The sequence below is a fragment of the Periophthalmus magnuspinnatus genome, chromosome 11, assembly GCF_009829125.3.
Source record: "Periophthalmus magnuspinnatus isolate fPerMag1 chromosome 11, fPerMag1.2.pri, whole genome shotgun sequence".
NCBI lineage: Eukaryota > Metazoa > Chordata > Actinopteri > Gobiiformes > Gobiidae > Periophthalmus > Periophthalmus magnuspinnatus.
Window position 1 is genome coordinate 11,973,007 of NC_047136.2, and position 22,325 is coordinate 11,995,331.

At 37.3% G+C, this 22,325-nt stretch overlaps 2 protein-coding genes across 3 annotated transcripts in view; one reads left to right on the forward strand and one right to left on the reverse strand.

The window, feature by feature from the left end:
- Positions 1 to 7,763: 7,763 nt before the first annotated feature.
- LOC117378871 (homocysteine-responsive endoplasmic reticulum-resident ubiquitin-like domain member 2 protein) lies at positions 7,764 to 15,013 on the forward strand. 2 transcript variants are annotated; one of them, XM_033975557.2, is made up of 9 exons: positions 7,764 to 7,883; positions 8,286 to 8,591; positions 10,279 to 10,356; positions 10,872 to 10,982; positions 11,387 to 11,502; positions 11,892 to 12,005; positions 12,231 to 12,515; positions 13,641 to 13,749; positions 14,008 to 15,013. In XM_033975557.2, the coding sequence occupies exons 2-9, from the start codon at positions 8,445 to 8,447 to the stop codon at positions 14,173 to 14,175; spliced, it is 1,128 nt and encodes a 375-aa protein (XP_033831448.1). In that variant the 5' UTR covers positions 7,764 to 7,883; positions 8,286 to 8,444; the 3' UTR covers positions 14,176 to 15,013. The 2 variants fall into 2 exon arrangements, with proteins under 2 accessions (XP_033831448.1, XP_033831449.1); XM_033975558.2 differs by having other exon boundaries at positions 7,796 to 7,883; positions 10,875 to 10,982; positions 14,008 to 14,555.
- Positions 15,014 to 19,117: 4,104 nt separating this feature from the next.
- The window catches only part of LOC117378213 (sodium bicarbonate cotransporter 3-like), a 47,080-nt gene continuing 43,872 nt past the window's right edge, over positions 19,118 to 22,325 (reverse strand). The window contains 6 exon segments of the mRNA XM_055225286.1: positions 19,118 to 19,243; positions 19,771 to 19,866; positions 20,797 to 20,876; positions 21,251 to 21,397; positions 21,774 to 21,947; positions 22,162 to 22,230. Coding sequence (XP_055081261.1) covers positions 19,159 to 19,243; positions 19,771 to 19,866; positions 20,797 to 20,876; positions 21,251 to 21,397; positions 21,774 to 21,947; positions 22,162 to 22,230 — 651 coding nt within the window. The 3' untranslated portion in view covers positions 19,118 to 19,158.

The following is a 22,325-nucleotide window of genomic DNA, read 5'->3' on the forward strand; positions in this document are numbered from 1 at the left end:
TAGTGCGTAAGACAGCTAGCGTCAGGAAGAGAAGAAAGAAAAGTTTTCAGTTCTTTAACGTACAGCTATTGACACATAATGAGTTACTTAGAGCCAATCATCCACTTTAGATGAAATTAATCAATGCACTGATGGAGAAAAGGTGTGATGTCTGCAGGACGGTCAAACGCTTTGCAAGTGAACAGTATTTTCAAAAGGACAAGGTCAAATATGAATCTTTGAACAACTGGAAACCGGAAGTGCAGGAAACGTGTGCAAACTGTAAATAGTGTCTGGGTTGAAGCATGAATATGAGCAAAGATGACTTGAGGATTATTAAGGCTTCGTGCATGTGTGTTTTAATGCATTTTGACATGATTTTTGTTTTTGGTTGAATTGCATTTGATCATACAAGTATGCATTTGCAGAGCTGCAGCTTGTGCATGTCTCAAATGTTTTTAATAATTTTTTTTCACAGACCACTTCATATGCAGAGTATCACACATGGCATATTTTCAGGACCAAGTGCACACTCATGATGACATTGTCTTATATACAGTTGTGCATACTTGGACTTCCTGCAGAGACAGGTGTGTTACGAAATCAAAGGATACTGCTTTGCATTGCAGTTGAATATGTTTGCATAAACCTTTTACAAATCTCTGTTCAAAACTCACAAGTCCTTAGACAATAGCTTATTCAATAGAAAACACTGCAGGTTAAATTTAATGAGAACTGCCTTTTGTATATTTTTTTGTTTTTGTTTTGCTTGACATTACAGAGAAAATGTGTTTGCAGAGATGGTGTGCTTACATGGGATTGGCTCCTTCAGTGCACAAATCCTGGAGACATACTGCCACCCAGTGTAAGCAACAGGTTTTGAAAATGAATTTATGATATACCTAGAAAAAAACACTCACTTGTTTTTACTTTCTTAAAACATGAAAAACAGAACTAGTTTACTTTGCATTGGTTCAAAGTTATTCCTTACTTACCTTGCATTCAACCATTCTAATTATTCACCATGATGAGTTTATAATCACTTTTCTGAGCTCTCCGAGACCAGTGCAGAGTTTTGCCGACTATAAAGGTAGTGACAAGATGCATGCTAACACACCCTTCCTTATTATCGGACAGTAACATGCCTTCTAATTAGATGCAGATGGCACACAGCAGACTTAATTTGACCGCAAGACCTGCGTATACAATATATCTCTACTGGGGGAACACAAATTTTGCTCAAACACATGGAAAAAATCTGTAAGTTTTTTAAAATTATGGGACTCCCTCTCTTCAGGCCCATGGATCACATCCCTCTCTTGTTATTGACTGTCCCTGATGTTCAACAAACATACATCTGGTAAACAGACTATCTTGAAACACAAATTAGTTGCTTTGAATCAACATAAAATTGTTAAATGTAAAAAGGTATTATTTAAAGCCAGTGAGTGTGTGTGTGTATGTCTGTGACTTTCTGTCCCACTCTTTCTATTGTTGTTGTTATCTAATAGCATGTGATCTGATATAAAGACAGCGTTTGAAGTAGTGGTTCATTAGGTTTGTGGGGTGACACTGAATCGCTAATGACATAAAAGTAAATAAGCAACAAAGTGTTTATTTATGGGCCATAATGAGGCGTTACACCACTGAGCGTAGTCGTCACTGTAGACAGGCTTCCTCCCTCTCCACCACTGACTTTCTTCATTCGCTCTGAGTCACTGATAATTGTAGACAGTGTGAATGAAAGAAGAAATGTTACAAAGGTTAACCCCGACCAAATCATAGTCATTTGGCTTTTGGTTTGAGTATTGACATTTTCAAGCCCAAAAAATAGAAATAATTTATGATGAGAAAGTTTATGTTCAAAGGTTTGTCGAGACAGAGATCGACTGCAATGTTATGTAATTGGTGAGTGTATTTGTGTGTTAAAGGTCCTATATTGTGCTATATGTATTCTTGTGAGGTTTAAGCCATGCCAGAATGTTGTTCCCTCATAAAAAAACAAACGTGGAGTTGTGTTTTGTTTCATTCACACACGTTTGAGTAATCCTTTATTATTATTCTGTTTACATCTCCAAAGCTCAAAATGCTCAATTCTAACGTGTGATGACATGAAGTGGTAGTTTTACCTTTTGGTTAGTAAAGATGGGCAATTCCAGGGCTGAAATCATCCAAATGAATCTAGCGAAAGGGTATGGAGTAATAAAACACAGTCTAGTATTTCCTGTATTACCACATGACATCACAAGGTGGATGTTTTCTGTTTGAGAGAAGAACTCAGCTTAATTTGCAGGATGTGTGTGTGTGTAACATAGATAAGAAAATAGCATAATAAGGGCCCTTTAAATGGACATTAAAAAAATGAGTAAACTTGGTTTCAAACATTCTTTTATTTACTGATACATAATATAAAGAACATGATATATATTAATTTGTAATGTATACAAAACCTTTTAACACATGCATTCTTATTGTAAAAGAAATTGTCTCTCCACAGAGTTGACTGGAAGCTTCATTTGCTTGTCTCCATAAGTGAAATATCAGGCAAAGCAGTGGCAAGGCAAGTTTATTTGTGCAGCACAATTCTTACACAAAGTAATTCAAAGTGCTTTACAGAATAAGAAAATCACACAAATCAAAACATAAATAATCACAAATAATCATCATAAAATTAACGTTAAAACAGAGGGGTGCAGAATAAAAAACTTTCAGTCATATGCACAGCTAAACAGAACTGCATGACTACATAACATCTCTATGCAGTCAAAAAAGTTACATAATGCACCTTTGAATCAATTTCTTCCACTTCCAGCATTTTAATCACCGACTATCAGATGTCACAAAAGAGCCTCAAAGTACAGAAATATGTTTTGCACTGACGTTGTTTAAAGAAACGATGCAAAAATGTTGTTCTTGGATATACTGTATTACCTGAAGAGCAGATGGACTCCTTCTAAAGAGTCACTAACATCGGAAGTGTCTCCTTTGGCTCCCGTGAGTTGTTCTTTGGCACTGACCAAACTGCACCTGACATCAGAGCAGCTGACGTAAATGAAAACAAACTCCGGCCTGACTTTCCCCATCTCCGTCAGAGAGTGACTAACAAGCAGCACGACCTTAACTCCAGCAACACAAGAAATACTCTCACATCCACACACTTTCATTCAGTGGGAAGACATCGTACATTATTATCAAACTAAACTACTGAACGACAACAAAAAAAAGGCCAAAATGCTGAACTTAAAACTACACTATGGAATTTTCCTGCTTGTTTCAGTGAAAGTTTGACAAAATATCCCACAGTATGGTATCAAACATATCTATCTCCATGGAGACAAGTATGCCGCTAAGCCTGATAAGTCGCAGGTCAGATCTGTGGAGAGGCAAGCTTGCTCAAATGCAGGATAGATACGTTTTAATGTCATACTGTGGAACATTTCAGACAAAGCAATAACGTCTCCAAGCAGAAGCAGGTTGTGGAAGGGTTGTGGAACTATAGTGCATTTTATACACACATTTTATACATAGCAAAGACGTTAATGTTCCTCACATTCAACTTGAGTGAACTCACAAAGTATTTTCTACATAATTGCCAGAGTACTTCGAAATGGAATAATATGAACCGGAACAATTTAGTTTTGTTCTATAATAAGTGCAGCAACCTTAGTCTACCTCTGTCAGGACTTTCACCTCAGCTGCTACAGGCTGCTACAGGGAAAAACATGTAACTAATGGACGTATGCACCGGTAATCAAAATGGGGTCATAAGTGAAATTATGATCTTCATGTCAAACATTTACTTGCACTGTAAAGAAAGAAGACTTATTTATGCTTTAAAAGACATTGGTAAGTTGCTTGGTTTTGGGTTTGGTGTTTTTATCATTTAGAACAACTTACAAATTTCAACTACACTGTGGCCAAAAGTTTACCAGACTGTTACTAATTCATCAACACTGAAGACCAGTGCACTGTGATGTGATGTTTGTGAACGAGTCGGCTTTTTTGAACAGTTGTGTAACGTGAATGATTGAAACTGGATGCCATTTTTGAAAAGAGACAAATCTTTTTCCTTCTAGTTTTTATACATTTTTACACCAATTAACGCGGATTAATGCCCCCTCCCCCCTCCTCGCCTCGCCTTCTTGTTTTGTCTGATTTTTCCTGTTGTTTGATTTTCCTGTTTGTTTTTGTGTGTAGGCAGCACGGTGGCTGAGTGGCAACACTCATGCCTCACAGCAAGGTTTGGTTCGATCCCCGGGTCGCCCAGGCCTTTCTGTGTGGAGTTTTTCATGTTTCTCCCCGTGTCTGGATGGGTTTCCTCCGGGTACTCCGGTTTCCCCCATCAACCAAAACATGAACGCCCTTCGAGACAACTGTTGTTGTGATTTTGGGCATTACAAAAATAAAATGAATTGAATTTAATTGAAATGAATTAATGCTGAACCAACACAAGAATCAGCACAGAAGCAGACTAAGCAACAAGTGAGACAACAAGAGCTTTTTGCACAGAAAAACAGATTTAGGATCATAATAATAGTACATTTTATTATTATTATTATTATTATTATTATTATTATTATTATTATTATTATTATTATTATTATTATTATTATTATTATTATTATTATTTTATTGTATGTTTTTTTTTTATTATTGTTAGTATTATTGTTGTTGTCTTAGTCTTGGTCATTTTGCTCCATTTGTAGATAAAATGAGTTCTCACATTGGCTTCTGTCATATAAATAAATATAAAAAGAGCCGGTCTTTCAAATGGCTCTTTTATATGAATGGATCCAAAAGATTTGGATCCCATGAAAGAGCCGAAAGTCCCATCATTACAATGCACTAAGTAGCACTGTTTTATTTTGAACATTTATCTTATTGTTAGTTTTATTGTGCGACTGCCTGAATAAGCCGTGTTATTATCTTGAAATACACAATTACAGTTCTATTCTATTGTGTTCTACTCGGAAGACGTGTTTTCTTGCTTCTTAATCTATTCCACCCACTAACAGAGATCATAATAAAAAGTTAATACAGGACTTATTCAAATCACCTGTCAATAGCCATCATGTTTTATCAGACGACAAGCTGGTCTGACATGACTGAACTTTTAAAATGCCAGTAAACAAAGAGAGCCAATGATTCTCTTCTTCACGAACTCGAATGGGTTAGCCTTTCCCCCTGAACCTCATTAAAACCTCCACGAGTCCCTGACCTTTTCACACAGCTGAGTCACGGCACATGAAGACGCAAAGCAGCAGAGGAGTGGAGGCAGAAGGCACGTCCAGGCACTTCAGATACTATTGTTTATACGTCTGTACAAATGTGTCAACACAGCTGAGGAGAAACATAAGTAGGAACACCACTGACATAAAAGAGTGTAGGAGTTTTGTTCTCAACTATCCAGAGCGGTACAACACAAGAGCATAGTGCCATTGTGTCCTTTAGCAAGACACTACATTATCATTATTAACTAACAGATAGTATATATAGTGCCATAAATTGTTAGCCGACTTTGAGCATTAAAATATGTAACGTATGGTCTGTATGGTTTTTCTATTTCAATTTCCAGAAAGTTAGGTACAATCACTTTAACATGTATTATGTGTTTAGATTTAGTCCAAGTACATGGCCTTCACTAAACTGTTCCGCACCAAGTTCTAAGGGGCACTTCTACTCTTCAAATTTTTTTACAGACTTAACTCAGAAATGGGGTCTGTGCAATCCCTCAGTCATCCAGGTCTGATTCATAGCAAAAGACGAAGTTTAACGTGTTGTAAGAGCAAAGACGTTTCGCTGCTCATCCAACTCGGTTCTTCAGTTCTGGTCAGATTGCTGGTGAACACTGCCCTTTTATCTATCTAAAGGGAAGGGCTAACTGCACAGAAACTGTAAACAGCTATTGTCTCCAGTTTCGGCCTTAATGGCCCAAGTCAACCTTTAATGACCCTACTATTGTTCTCTTTTGTTTCTTTTTCAGCTGATTGTTTTCAAAGATGATTGCAATAAAGCCTATGTAATTTAATTCTGCTCAAAATATCCCAGTGCTTCTGTAAACTCTCAACCAGTGCTTCATGTTTCCACCTTTCCTGCATTGTTCATACTGACCTCTCACAGAGCACTAACAAGCAGACAAAATCAGACTTTTACTGGGAAAAATGAAAAAGGAACAAACGGTGAAGACGCAAACCAAACAGCAGGATATTCAACCCATTTCCAACAAGTGCGTATGAAAGTGTTTCGTGGTCAGCCATGTTTTTCTTAGAACACAGGAGCTTTGGCTAATGGCTCAAATGGAGTTTTTATTAGTCCACTGAATCCACGGGCCTTGGAGCTGTAAACATGATGACGAAAGTTTCATTCTTGAATCAATGTGTGCTCCTACTTAGGAGCGTATTTACAACAATTACAAGTTTTTGATCTAAATTTACCCATTATATTAAGGGTTCTAAATTAAAATATGAGACAGGGCTTAGACAGCGAGACACACAAACAGGATTAATGGGTTGGTATTCACAGGGCGATGGAGGAAATGAAAGTAAGTGGACATCAGTCATGCTGGGTTTATTCAGGCAAACACTTAGTTACAGTACAGTGACGCAACAACTTGAATCGAGAGATGTCCGTCAAAAGAGGAAAAAACTAAATGTCTGACATGAGGAAACCACTTCACTCTCCTCATGAGAGAGCCGGAAGTTCTCATGGAGCTGTATAACACCAAAAGAATGACCCAGCACTAGTGATTCATCAACCTATTTTTTTTTTTATAGTTTTAAGTGACAGGATATTTCAAATTAATTATACTTCATTATTGTTGCAGTGGCCCCACAGCAGGTTACCAGAGAGAACATAAGGTGAAATACAAAATAATACAATAAGGTTGGAAGGCCTGCTGGTGCTAATGACCAATGACCACAAGACAAGTCATCTGTCTCAAAAAATATAAATTGCTAAATTATAAAAACATTTTCACATTGAAGTATTCAATGTATTTTTTTTTTTTTTTTGGTACTGAAAACCATGTTAATGTATTAACTGGCAGAGATGGGACAAAGTCCTCATTTAGCAAGTCTCTCTCTCTCTCTCTCTCCATATATATATATATATATATATATATATATATATATATATATATATATATATATATATATATATATATATATATATATATATATATATATATATATATATATATATATATATATATATATATATATATATATATATATATATATATATACATATAGTGTTTTCTAAACACGTATTTAGGGACAAGCATCAAGTTGTTGTAAGTCACAGGGCTCAAGTCTAAGTCAAGTCTCAAGTCTAAGTCCATTTTATCAAGTCAAGTATCAAGTCCTCCAAATAGTAAGTCAATAGACTTAAAATGCATATGACAGGTTAGACTACTAATTTCATTAAAACACGGTTAACGTCGTTATATTTAAGATTTTACTAAAAATATTTTGTAGACTTTTCTAGTTTGCAATTTTGGGCAAGATTGTAATTTTATTTCCTGGTCTTCTCCATTGGCATTGATCTAGTAGTCCTCAGAGGTAGGATTTTCCAAGTTGTAAATTTACACTGGAACACCCTTCCATCTCAGAATTCCAACTCGGAAACAGGGTCAACAGAGTAGTGCCCAGTGCCCTGTGTATGGATACACTTTGATAATCGGTAACTTAAAATTGTCTTAAAAATATAATCACATACTTTCTGTAGTCAGCCAGTATGACCACAAGATGGCGACATAAAATCATTCTGCTCGACTTTCCACCTCTGCTCTTCCGTCGAAGAAGAGCGGGCAGAGCGGTGGTGCAGATCAGGTAGAGCATTGGAGCAGATTGGGCAGGGAGGCTTTGGGCTTTAAACGGAATTACAGCTCACTCGGGCTAAACAAGGTATGTAACGTGGCATTTTACGTAAATGTACTTGACACACATCTCTGGAAATAGAATAACTGTCATGTGCACTTTGTAATGTCTGTGTCTTCATGCTCAGTTGTCATTTCACATTTACAGCCGACATTTGCAGCTAACAGTAGCTTATAGCTTATTGCTAACAAGTTGCCGAGCAGTAGCTTCATCTGATCGGAGGAAAACATAGACGTATGTGGTAATAACGATTAGTATTTGTGTGATTTGATTAGTGTCGATTAGGGATAGAATTATGTTTGAAATGTAGATGTTGGCAGGGTATTATACCTCCACACTCTGTCTAATACCAGGGTTTACCTTGACTTGTTTTCTGTAAACTGATTGCAGATATTTAGGCTGACCTACTTCACTAATGTCCTCTCCCAGGTCCCTCCTGACGGGTGTCTGTAGAAAGTACAGAAGACATAAAAAGCATTATTCTACTAAGAAACCATGGGCAATCCAAGGATGTGTTAACACGTAACCCCATAAATACCCCAAGTGGGTAACTCATTTTAGAGATTGAGTAGTGCACACAGATGAGCCATGGACGCAGGTGTTGTGGACAATCCCGTGACACTGGTGATCAGAGCACCGAACCAGAAGTACGGAGACCAGACCATCAACTGCTTCCAGAACTGGACTGTGGAGAAGCTCAAGGCCCACCTGTCTGATGTGTACCCCAGCAAACCTGTAAGGAGGCCATAGTAGCACATGATGAAGTGCGATTGTAGATTAAGATGAAGACTGAAACCATTTATCCCATTGACACTATAACCCCAAACTACTCTAAATGTACAGTCTTGTAAAAAAAGTAAATGCGTAGAATGAAACACTTTAGTAGTTAGTTTGTATCTATAATGATTCATAGAAGTTATTTACTGTATTCATCCTTCTACTGGCTCAAAGCACATCGCAGTACAAAAAAATGCCAAAAAACTCTCCACTAATTCAATGAAAAAGTACCCACGACAAATATTGGCCACCAAAATGTATTGTTCCATTTATAATGTATAGAATGATATGTTGATTTAGTAATTATCGTAGCAGAAATGTCTATTAAAGTCACGGCAACTACATACACAGAAGTAGGCCTCAGCAGTGACAAAATCTGTACAACATATACATCTATACAAAGGTGGATTCACTCAAACAGAATGAGCGTACAATTCAGATTACATAACAGGCCTTACATTTCACAGCATACTCTTATTGTAGCCTTTGTGATTTGCTGATTGTGACCATTCAAATTGTTAGAAAATGTATTACCCATCTTAGAGAACATTTGTAAAATGAGGGATTTATTAGTTAACAATGCCATCACGTTATTACTATCTTATGTTTGTGTTGTACTCCTAGTGTCATGAAGATAAATTATTCAAATTAGCCTTGCTGCCTGCATTGTTAGAAGTATTATTCTTATTACATCATGGTGTGTGGAGAGCTACCCTGCCCTGTGCTGCTAATCTACCCATGGCTCATTTACCCCTCGCTAACCTTGTTACGATACAATCACAGTAAACATTCAGGGACAAAGCACTCCCCTGTGACACCGCTGAGTAAACCTTGAGAGGAATTGCACCATTAATCTGTGCAATTTAGGCGAAACAAGCTGTTGATTGAGTTTTCTTATATTTGCAGGTCACCCATGGTTTTTATGAATGGGTGTAAAGTGAATGTAGGCTTTAAGAGGACACTTTCTAATCCTGCGGCTAATGCCACTGTAAACTCATTGATCCTCATTAAGGTCACTGTAACTGCATCCTCTGATCTACTACTTTGCAAGCACCCCTTAACGTTGCTCTTTCAAAGTTTTACTTTTAGTGAAAGTCCATGATAACACTAATCGAAACATTGGCTTGATAATCTAAATGATAATGTATGGTAGATTAAACTTCAGTTCAGTTCCACCTTATTTTGGATGTCACTAGAGTAGCAAACATATTGAATAGAAGAATTGTGAGACAAAATATCAAGATTTGATGATTATTCATGATTATTGACAACAATAATAATGTATACATCAGTCCTCACAGTCCTCAAGTATGTGACCAACTTAATGAAATCAAATTTTCTGAATGACAAAAGTAAACTTAATGTGACATAAATGGCCTGATTAAAAAAACAACAAAAACAAAAAACACCTTTTTTTTTTTTTTTACCTTTTCGGAGTACCAATTAAATAGAAATTACTTACTTTCTTGCACTTTAATTTAATTTTAATTCTGACAATTATTATTATTTCTAATGCTTACAAATTCATTGTGACCTGTTGATTAACCATATGATCTTTCCTCAGACATGTGTTGTATTATTGATATTGTTGATCAGAGGTGGTTGAATGTTTGAACATAGCTCACGCACCACTGTCTGTTTTTAGAGCTGCAAAGACCAGAGGCTGGTCTATTCTGGGAAGCTGCTTCTGGATCATTTCACATTAAAGGATGTGCTGCGAAAGGTAACTGTGGTGGAAGATCTTTTTGTTTGTAATCTGTTCCCCTGTTTGCAGTAATACAATCATGACTCTCAAAGGGTCTTGTATTGTAGCTACAATACAAGACCCTTAGAAAGCTGTTTTAATACATTTTTCTATATAGATTATCATATTAATCATTGTCATTATTAATAAAATGTTAAAGCCTTAAGTTTATTTTAGTCCCAATGATACCGATTTATAAGGCCTCTTTGATAAGATAAAATAAGAAAAACTCAATAGTCCATCCCAACAAAGATCAAAATGTGTCTTTGTCACATTCATTAACATCAGTCTTAAACTAACATGATTTGAGTTTTTTACTGTGTATACAACAATCCATTTTATTGGATAATGGCCCGTTAACAATGTGTTCCAAATTTATAACAAGTATTTATAAAGATGGGTTCATAATTCAGTTTTATTCACATACAAATAAATCATGTTATAATTCCTCCTGCTTCAAAGTCTCCAATGATGATAGTTATGTCCCTCTTCAGCAGGACGAGTACCACATGCTGCACCTGGTGTGTGCCTCTCGGACCCCCCCTGAGTCCCCGAGGCCCAGCAGCTCCAGCAGGCCCCAGTCCCAGCAGAGCCCTGGCCCCACGGTGTGTCACGTTTTCCTTCATTTCATCAGCTCTGGGCTTTCTTACATCAGCTCCTGTTGGGCCTGTCTCAACAGCAAATTGTGAACCAAGAATATCACGATAAACTATAATCTTGAAGCTACTTTATTGATACCACTGGCACAGTGTTCCTAAAGCAGTATAATCTCTGTGAACCTTTATCTAAGTACCATACTGTAAAGAAAGTGTCCAGTGAAAACTAAGTGACAGTTAAACACTTAATAACACTAAAACTAACTACCAATGTGTCATGGATGGAAATTATTCTACAGATTACAGTTCAGGTGTTATCATACAGGCTTAATACAAATCAAATGAGCTTCCTTCTTTCACATGAAGGCCATTGTAATGCTGTTACTATGTATTGTATGCGTCTGTGTTTCTAGAGCTCAAATAGCTCCAGTCCTCTTCAGAATGGCCAGTCTTCACCAGAAACGAGCGATGGACTCAGGCAGCGCCCCCCCTACCCCTATCCACACATGTACCCTGGGTTCATGCACAGGTACACATTCATTACAGTTGTTGAATTCTCAATACAATATGTCAGATTTTCAATATTTCACTACAAATTGGGCTGTAGATTACAAAATATTTTGTCTTTGGAGAATTTACTTTTTCAGTAATTGTTGTAATAAATATTTCATGTCCAATAGATGCAAGAAGGGCTAATGGTTTAATTCCAGTGCTGTTAACCTTGAGTGTACCCGACTAACACTTTCTAGTATAATTCCTAGCTCCACTGTATGACCTTTATTCATACATTTCTTGTGTCACTGTACAAGCTCATGTATTGTGTGCTTAAAATTACAGTTTAAAATCATTCAATACTTGTACTGTTGTTTTCCCTTGCCATATTACTAACTGTTTCTGTTATTTTTCTGTCCCCTGTAGCTGGCCCCAGATGCCCCAGATGCCCTCTCCTCCCACACTGACCCCAGTCTATTACCACCCCATGAGCCTGATGTGGTGGCAGCAGCTCTATGCTCAACAGTACTTCATGCATTAGTAAGTGTCTACAAGCCTCTCCTAGGCACATGAAAAATAAATAAACGGGTAAACAAATGAACTACTGTTAAGAGGGACTAGCTTCAACTAAAACAGAACTAATGCCTTGAACATCTATAAACAACCAAAATGTTACCAGATTTAAAAAGTTAACTATTTTCAGTTTGTGTGACCAAGGTTTAAGCGGAGTAATCTTTACTCGTAACTTGGATTTTGTCTCAACAGTCACTTGATGGCAGCCTCACAGCACATGAGACCAGACCAGACCACGCCTCAGTCCAATCAGGGCAGCTCCCAAAACCAGAGAGCTCAGGCCGATCGCCATGGAAACCCAGAGGTGCAGATGAATGCTCAGGGCGGGGAGGTCCTGAATGATGAGGATCTGAATCGGGACTGGCTGGACTGGGTCTACACCTTCTCCAGAGCCGCCATCCTCCTCAGCATTGTCTACTTCTACTCTTCTTTCAGCCGATTCGTCATGGTCCTGGTTGCCATGGTGGTGCTCTACCTGTGAGTTTAATTGCATAATGCTGTGTTCCAGTCGGCAGTCTTACAGGTCGGAACTCGGAATCAGATAATTAACATCCAATGCCCATTCCAGCTGTCAAGTCTGGAAAAAAATGATCAGACTATTACAGCTAACATTTAGTGAAGTCATAAAAACTAGGAAAGTGCTCAAATCAGCCAAAATGAGGATCCGGTTAAGTTAATTTAGTAACCTTGAGAGTGAATTTCTGCTTAAGCATAATGGAACATAACTACCATTTATACTCGCAGAGGCCCGACGGCTGGAGGAGCAGGTTCACAGAAGCAGGTGGACACGAGGGAGCAACTACAGGGAAAATAACAAAATAATGGTCAATATTTTAACTGACAGGTTTTTAATTTTCACCAGATGCAGTACACAGCCATGCTGGATTTTCTAACTCAGAAAGTTGGAGAACATTTCAGAGTCCGAGTAGCACAAATAACTGTGCACTCATTCTGACCAAAATGGGGACAGGAAGACAAAAATTACAGACTAGATTAGAATAAGATTCAGAATAAGTTGTACAGTATTGCCATTGTTGGCGATCAAAATTCACAGGACTTTGCTTCAGCATTATGGTGCACCATTAAACAAAGAATAACTATAAACTATGATAGAAAATAAATAAGGGCGTGTGCATTGAAATAAGGTAAATAAAAATAGACTTTGACAAATACAAAATACAAAGTGTAGATCAACTGAATGTGGACTTTACACAAGATGTATTCACAACACATTTTAATATGTTCCGGTGGAGGTCCATTACCCTTTTGTGTTATTGCCGTGCTGGGATTGTATCTCACATTAAATTTATACATCTCTATGGAGATAAGCAGGTGACGCCACCAGGTGGAAGGCGACAAAAACATTAATTATGATGTTCTTTCTCCTCACTGATCAATCACAGTTTTCAATTTGATTGAATTTTGTACTTTTAAAACAACTTTCAACTTCAACTTTCCTGAACTTGCACTTTTTACGTGGAAAATGCATGGCATTTATTAGTTTCTTGTTTTTGGGGATATTTTTTGCAATATATTGTGCAGTCTGAGCCTTCCAGGATATTTTACTTTGACTGATGGTTTAAACATTTCCCTGTTTTATAGGCAGCAAGCTGGGTGGTTTCCATTCAACTTGGACAATGATCTTCCCGGTGACAGGCCAAACCAGGACGAAGGAGAGGGAGAGCCACAAAATCAAGACTTGCCAGAAATGGTAATTGACCTTTTTCATTTGAAGTCAGTTACTTATTTCAGATGGTGCTGCTGACTCACTGTTGAAAATATAAAGGGTCTCAAATTGCATACTTTCAAATACATCTTTAATAATATATCCTCTTCTTCTGTCACGTATTTTGTATTCCCTTTTCATAACTTTCATATTCATTCTCCTCCTCTTCTTGGCAAAGTAGATTTGCGTTTGTTTCAAGTAACTTTTCCTATTTGGTCTTTAATATGTTTTTCTAACTTGTAGGACGGTGCTGGTGAAGACGGCTCAGATGACGATGGAGACAGTGGAGCGGAGGGGGGTGAAGATCCAGACAGTGGTCCCCAAAATGGCTTCCTGTCCTCTACATGGTCCTTCATCATCACCTTCTTCATGTCTCTAATCCCAGAGGGCCCTGCCAACGCTGCTAACTGAACACCCAGCCTCTGATACTGGAAGAAATGCCTCTAAATCTTAAGTGTGAGGGGACACTGGTTCCCCATTGACAAAACAGATGGCCGACATTTTGCTGAGCGGATGGGAACTGGCTGCGTGGCTTTAAGGACTGTTAGTGATGCCTTGTAATTCTAGATGACAATAGTGTGCCAATACGGTGTCATTTTGAAAGTTTTGGGGCAGCAGGCACGAGATTTTGTTAAGGATTATTTAAGTACGTATTTTTAATTTCTATAATCTGCAGCTGCAGTATTTGCTGGAAAGTTCTGTTTTTGATTGACAGGTTTTGAAACACTTTATAGCCATTTTAATTGACATGATTTACACAAGTACTTTGCAGGAAGTTTGAAGTGACAGGTTTCACAAAAGAAACACAAAAGAAACTACAAATTCTGAGAGCAAAAATCTATCTTGCAGTGGTTAAGATTATTTTCGCTGACTGCGTTTTCAATCTTTTGTTATGTTGCACAGTCCAATATATTCAGTCATGTTGCACTTTTTACACTAATTATCTAAAACTAACAAATATTGTCTGAGTTTGTGTTATTGAAGGTGGTTTTCAGAAAGTGAAATGACAAGATCCAGATTTTTAAGCCTGTAAAATCTGAGAGAAGAATTGATTTTCCCTTTACCTGTGGAGAGGAAAGAAGTTTGTGTGAAAATAGGCCAGTGTCCTGAAAAAAGTTTTGACTGTGCTCTGTGGTCAGGAGCAGGGTCAATGCTACAGAGGCGAGTTTGTACAAATGCCTGTGTATGTTCCTCAAATATGCTGTGAACAATAATAACATTGTTTATTAAACTTAAATTAATGGAATTTAAGGCTCCATTTTTGTTTGTGGTTTATTTAAGAGCCAAAACGTTTCTATTCCATGTTTAGATGATCTTTTTAAAACCATGCTGAGTGAGATTTCAGCTGAAAAATTATTGAAATTAAGGTGTTTATCTCTATAGTTAGTTTTTATTGTAGTAAAAACCTTGAAAAACATGCATCCATACTGTGAACAGGCTTGTATCAGCATGGACTTGATTCCCAAGAGAGGTTCTTTCTTTGCCTGGAACATCTCACTGAGTGACATAAAAGTTTTACATATAAAGTTCCAAAGTTTGACTTTTAACTTTCTATTTCTGTGGAGTCATGCAGAGTGCCTGCCAACAAGACTCACCCAGGGCCTCTTTAAAACTGGCAAATAAGAAATTAGCTGAATAGAGGTACACAGTTCTTTGCTGCCACCTCATGTCATAAACTTGAAAAAACACTTGGCCTGCATAACAACTTATTTAAATACATTTTCAAACATAATACCTAAAAAGATAAAAGTTCAGTTGGGTTAGTGTTTGCAATAATTTATTATATTGCACATTAAACACTAGCTTCGTTTATAGGCTTTTGCATTTGTTCACTTCAGTTGCAGTGAAATTAAGCTACTTAAGGGCCACAGGGAATTAAGGGACTTTTGTAAACCAGAAAGTCTTGGCCTAAGAAGGCAAAGAAGACGATGTGTGCACAGAAAGAATGGAATGATCCAGCAACCATCTGGTTAATGGGTGTCCTGGTGTACCTCCTGAAACTCTACTACACAGCTACTAAATGATTACTTATGATTACACTCTCTAAAAAAAAAAAAAAACAGAAGCAGTCTGTGTCCGCTTTTATTGCTTTGCATCAGTCGGGCATGACCAAAAGTCATCATTCAAGAAACAACAGCATGTTGTGTGCTTTACAAATAAACAAAAAATAAATATGTTTTTCGAGGTGAACATGGGAGTACATCTCCACATTTAGCCTGTCATATTTCATTCATCAACAGGATAACTTAGTCTAAGTACACATTATAGAAATAAACAACAAAAGGGTCAAAATACACTCATATTATTAACCATATGTTGCAATGATTGTAAATGCAGATATCAAATCAAAGGAGGTTTGGGGAGGTTAATGGGGAAAGTTAACATTTAGTCAAACAATAGAGATTTTAAATATGTGGTGCACTTGAAAACAAAAGTAGCTAGTCTACTGTAAATGTTGTAATTGATAACACATTATAGCACAGTAATAGCATGGTCATTTACAGGATAATTACTCAAGGTAGTCATGAATTTTAGCTTCCTGTTATAGGTGACATTTTGAGGACTCAATTCAAAGGACATTATATTTTGGGTGTTGATTTCTAGTCCTAATTCTTTATAATTCTGAAACGCATGGATAATGATTAAACCGAACTCCAAAACACCCAATAAAAAAAACTACATACCTACCTAAATTACATAGAACCGTGGCTGGTATTTTTAAAGTAATACTATGCTTTTACTGTGCAATAAAGTTTAAGGTCCTATATTACGCAAAATTGACACTTGTGAGCTTTTAGCCATGTTAGAATGTTGTTACCTCCTCCTGTTTCATTTACACATGCTTGAGTGACCCTTTATTATTAGTCTGTCTGCAACTCCAAAGCTCAAAATGCTCTGTGTCACCTTGTGATGTCATGTAGGAGTAGTTTTCAAGTTAATAGCTACCTTTTGTTCCACAGAGATGGGCAGTTCCAGAGTTGAAATCATCCAAATGAGTCTAGTGAAGGTGTATGAAGTTTAAAAACAATGTGGAGTTTGAGAGAAGAACTACCTATGCAGGGTGTGTGTTAAACATGTGTGAATGAAAAAAAACACAACTCCAGGTCTGTTTGTGATGAGGAATCATAACATGATAACATAGATCAGAAACAGCGTAATATGGGACCTTTAAAGAGCAATTTTTTTTCTTAAACAGTGTATGAAATGTCCTTTAGCATTTAAGCCATTACAGCTGTACCTAATAATATGGCCGGTCAGTGCACTTTTTATGTTAATCCGGGAAGCTTCAATCTAACGTAACAGCTCCACTAACCAACAGAGTGCCAATACATGTAAAAATAAAATTATTGTTAGTTTCTCTTCAACATAATCACACATTCAAATTATTCTTTCCCAGTACCTCAAAATTGTTTATACACAGCTTAGATGCAGTGAAAACCAGTGAAGTGACAGTAGTACATACGGAAATAGTTTTAAGTCTACATTTTAGTCAGTTTTTAAGGATTTTAAATATTTTCTTTTCTTAACACCACGACATAGAAGAAGCAAATGGGTGGTGGTGTCTTTGGCGTAGTTGTGCCACGCATTTTAACCAAATGATCAATAACAAGACATTACATTGAGCTTAGACAAGGCACGTATATAAGCTGTTGTCACTGTAGCTACACACCGACAAAGCCAATGAAACACAAACCACGATTGATTAGTCAGCTAAGGGTCATCCTATAGCCATACATTGCACTGTATGGGAGGCTTATTGCTAAAACGGGACTTCACTTAATAGCAAAATAAGAACAACTTCATATAGATTATAACAGCATATTTTTACATTTAGTGTAGAAATAGGTATCTTGCATAAAATGATTTGCAACGCTTAACAAATTATCTTTACACCACACACACACACACAATTACAAACAATGATACAGACAGTATAAAAATGGTGCTGCTAACAGGAGTCACACGAGTAATTGCTTTTTAATGATTGACCCTGTTAATTGTCAATATTATTATTATTATTAAAATATTCACAATGAAATTAATACAATGAACTGTTAATAATAATTATACCATCATCTTGTGAAAATAAACATTTAAATGAATGCCAGAAATCCTCGCGATTCCTGAGTTTGAACAGCTCTAAGGAGGCTTTGGGAGAGGACTGGACTCTTTATAGACACTGATGCCCCTAAAATTTCTCTATAATTCTGAATGTGTGAAATGTGATCGCTCAACAGTGTTAAAAAGGATTCCCTATAAACAAACAGATTTAAGGCGCACTGTGTAACTTTACTGCTAGAGGGTCCATCAATTGCTTTTCTCCATGGAGATGTTATTACTTTGCCAGGAACATTCCATAGTATGGCTTTAAATTTAACCAATTACAGATCTCTCCACAGATCTGACCGATAACTTGGCCTGTTGGTGTCGCCTGCTTGTGTTTGTGGAGATAAAAAAGTGTAATGCCATACTGCGCAGTTCCAGACATCTCCATGGAGACAAGCAGGTGGCAGGTGGCCTCCCTAAAAAGTTACATAATGCACCTTCTAAAAAACATACTGACAGAAAACCTTAGCAAATATCGAGCAAACAATTCAAACTTTATGGACATCAGTGTATTGTGTTCCTTTTAAGAAGTTATACTGGCAAAGTGCTTATTGTACAGTACAGACTTTTCAATATGGCCTCTGAAGTCACATCAAATGAACTGATCACAGCGTACATACATTTTACATACACTAATAATTATTTATGTAACAGCATATAATGAATGAGGTTTATTACAAGATGTGACCTTTGACCTTTAGAGCAGCAACAATAACACTGAAAAATGTCCTGGCGCGCAAAGTACTGTAGTTGTAGAAGTAGTGTGGTGACCATAGATATATATTTTGTATATAGAAGTTGGTATGTTTGTGCCAGAATTACCTTGATTGACAATTAATGGCTTCTTTTTAAAATGGATTGAATGCTGGTGTTTATTAAGACTCACAAAAAGACTGAATGTGAGCTATTGTAAGAAAATGTACAGCAGCTATAACAAAGATTTGAAAATAAAAACTACACTATAGTCAAAACAGTCCTTGATCCCCAGCAGTGAGGCCCTTTCCTTTGGCATCTGACTTTAAAATGGATAAATTAACTTTCTATAAAAAAAAACAAACAGTGAATTGGGCAGTAACATCCTCCTTCATGTTCGTGATGTGCACGTTTAAACCTCATGGCAGTTGTTTTTATGGCCCATCGCTCATGACAAGAGCTCGCCAGGCTGCGTTTTTTTTGTGCTTCTCCTCCGTTTTAAGCTACACTCCTTAGTCCCGCGTTGAAGCGGCCCCGGGGGGGGGGGGGGGGGGGGGGGGGTTGGGGCAGGGGGCGGAGGAAACGCCTGCTCCGTCACAGGAAGGTCTCGGTCGCGGAGCCGCCTTCGGGTGAATCTTCTGGACTCAAGTCGACCCTAACGCATGCCACCTTCTCCTGGCTACAAACAAAAGGAGATATCGTGAGTACAAAGTGGTAAGATTAGATGATAGGTCTGTGTATTATATTTGGGAACATTTCCAAAAGATGACACTTTTGAAAATGAGAGTCGAGAACGTTGTCAATCTAATCCCAAATACAATATATTTACAGAATTTTTATTAAAACACACATTGTTAAATCATTTCACGTCACTTAATTCATAACTCTACATAGCAATATTAGGAATTTCTTAACACAAGAATAAACAAGCTTATCCTTGGTATTTCCAGTACTTTAAGTTAAAGGAGCAGTTTGTAACTTTTTTGATGGGGTCCTATGTCCATGGAGATGTTATTGTTATTGCTTTGAATATTTCATAGTATGTCATTAAACTGAAACAAATAATAAGCCTTCCACCAGAAAAGTTACATAGTGCACCTTTAAATGTAAGTGTGTATGTTTATTGGAAATGGCCCAAAGCCTTAGTAAGTATGAAATTCAGAGAAGACACTTGTAAATCCCAGTAGATGTTGAGAGCATAGATACCTGTCACTACGCCTCACAGGTTGAGAACTGGAGTCTGCTTTCAGGGCTGAGCTTTTAGCCTTTTCACCACAGTTTTTTATGGGGTCAGACTCTGAACTACACACACCAAAATGCAAACACACAGAGAGAAGACACGTGGACATGGAGTCAGTGAGGGACACTTCAAAACAAGCGTAAACGTGAGCGTGCACAGACCCCACAGACAACAATGGTACATAAAACAGATTATGTTAGGGATAGGATTCAATCTAACAATAGTTTATAGGCTAAAGCAGATTGTGGTGACATGTATGGACTATCATTTTACTATATCAAAATACTACTGGGCATTTATATTTGTAATAAGGTCAAATAAAAATACATAAATATTTGAAGTTAACCATCACCACCTCATTATTATTGTACAGTATTAGTTATTGTATATTCTGAACAGCACTTTGGTCACCTTAAGCTGTTTTTAATGTGCTTTATAAATACATTTGACATGATATTAAAGCATTAAACATATATTTGTGTCAACTTGCTTCAACACAAATCGGTTCAAGTAAATTAAATCTCACAGTTTGTGCTAATTTGTAAACGATATATATGACATTAAAAGCCCAGAAAAATGAGTTAGTTAAAGAGGAATAACAGCCACACAAATGTGATGCCAGGCAACATTTAAAGAACAGATGACCCTATTAAAGCCATTACAAGCCCATAGTTTGTGTAAAAAAGCTGAAAAGAGACAGTTTTGGCCATGCACCAGGTTGACGCCTCAGTGAGCAGGGTTAGAAGCAGCCAGTTCTACACCAGGCACACCACCCTGCTACCTCTGGGTCCTCCTCCTTCGGCCTGTGGGTCACTACTCCTATTCTGTAAGATCTGTCCAACACAACAACAGACAGCTGACCGGGAGAGCCACTCACACCAGCCTCAGACAGTTACAACAAAGAGGGGCTATAATCGGACTTGATATATTTTCTTAATAGTGTTTAGAGCATTTTAAAAAGAAATAAAATAAAATGTGTGTGATAAACATACTTTCCAGTGAGGGTCTTTACTGGGATGGTGAGGTGGTTTGAGTTTTCATAAGCCACTTTTAGCCCCAGGTCTTCATCATCCTGTAAAAAGACAAACAAACATTAAAGATCACATGGTCCAGATATCATTTGGCTTATATTATTTTACTTTGGTAGAAGACGAAGGTGATTTGCATAATGTATTAATCACAAAAGGAACATGTTTTAAACTATGAGTATAAACTCTGCTATAACGCTGCACAATACATACAAAAAATATTGATATCACAAGAAAATGCATTTATCAGAACAACAAGTTTTTCATCAGACAGAAATGAGCGGTTTCTCATACTGTCTAGCTCAAATTCAGTAGCTCACGTAAAAATGTATTTCGGACATGTGCTTTTGATATACTGTCTTGTATACCAGTTTAGTGGGTCTACGAGACACAATACATCACTTACATGGACACTTACAGCTAACACCAGTTCTTCTTGGGCTTTCTTCTTCTTGTCGTCCTCCTTCTTCTTCTTACTCTCCGGCATCAAGTCGTCCAGCCAGCTCAGCTCTCTCTTTGTGAAGATAAAGTCCAACAGCTTTCGCACAAACACCAGTGCCAAAACCTACAAAATCAAAGTATGTTTATTATTAAAATGTATGCAATGAAATTGCATACATTTTAATAATAATAGCATAATAACCACTGGCATTGTCTTTTATTTATCATAGTGCCTGCAATGATGGAGGATGGGTCAAATGCATTCACAACCTTACAAGATCAAGATCAAGATCATGAAAAACAAAACGAGTGTCCCTAAAGGTGCCATATTAATCCAATACATTATTATCAAATGAAGTAGTAGAGTATATATTTATGAAAGCTTCACTAGGGCCAAATTGTGATGTTTAGATGGGTCTGGCAATCTCCAAAATTGGTATGGGGTTGGTGGACACTTTTCACTTGTTATAATCAAGCAGAGGTTATTTGTTGAGTCTCACCATCATGGGGAAAACAACAGCTGCTGCAGAGGCCTTGATCACCCAAAGAAGAACCAAACAGCTGAGTTGCACCAGCGTGAAAATGTGTACTTTCCACAATGGCACGTAGCGTAAATATATCAGGTCAGGCTGGTGCTTAGCTGGCATCCCAAACAACTTGATCCTGTCGAAAAACTACAAAGAAGAAAGCTTGTTTAACACAAAAATGCAAATATTTAATGGGTAATGTAATCCAGTTTTGTGGGAGGAGAGGCATTAGTGGTGGTTTCCTTTTCCTCTGATCAAAGGTATAAAACTACAAGAGCCAAAGTAATCTGAACTACCAGCTCGAGACTGCAGAGCGCTCCACAAAGAAGGCCCACACTATCTTCAAAGAGCACAGACTTACTTGGATGCCTTTAAGGGAAGAGACGCCCATGTAGAGAAAGACCCCATAGAGGACTGGCATAGGAATGAACTGGGAGAGAAAATGGAATATGTCAGACCACATGGAATATGTCAGTAGTAGTAGTAGTAGCTTACCACAACAGAGTAGGGAATAATAAATAATGA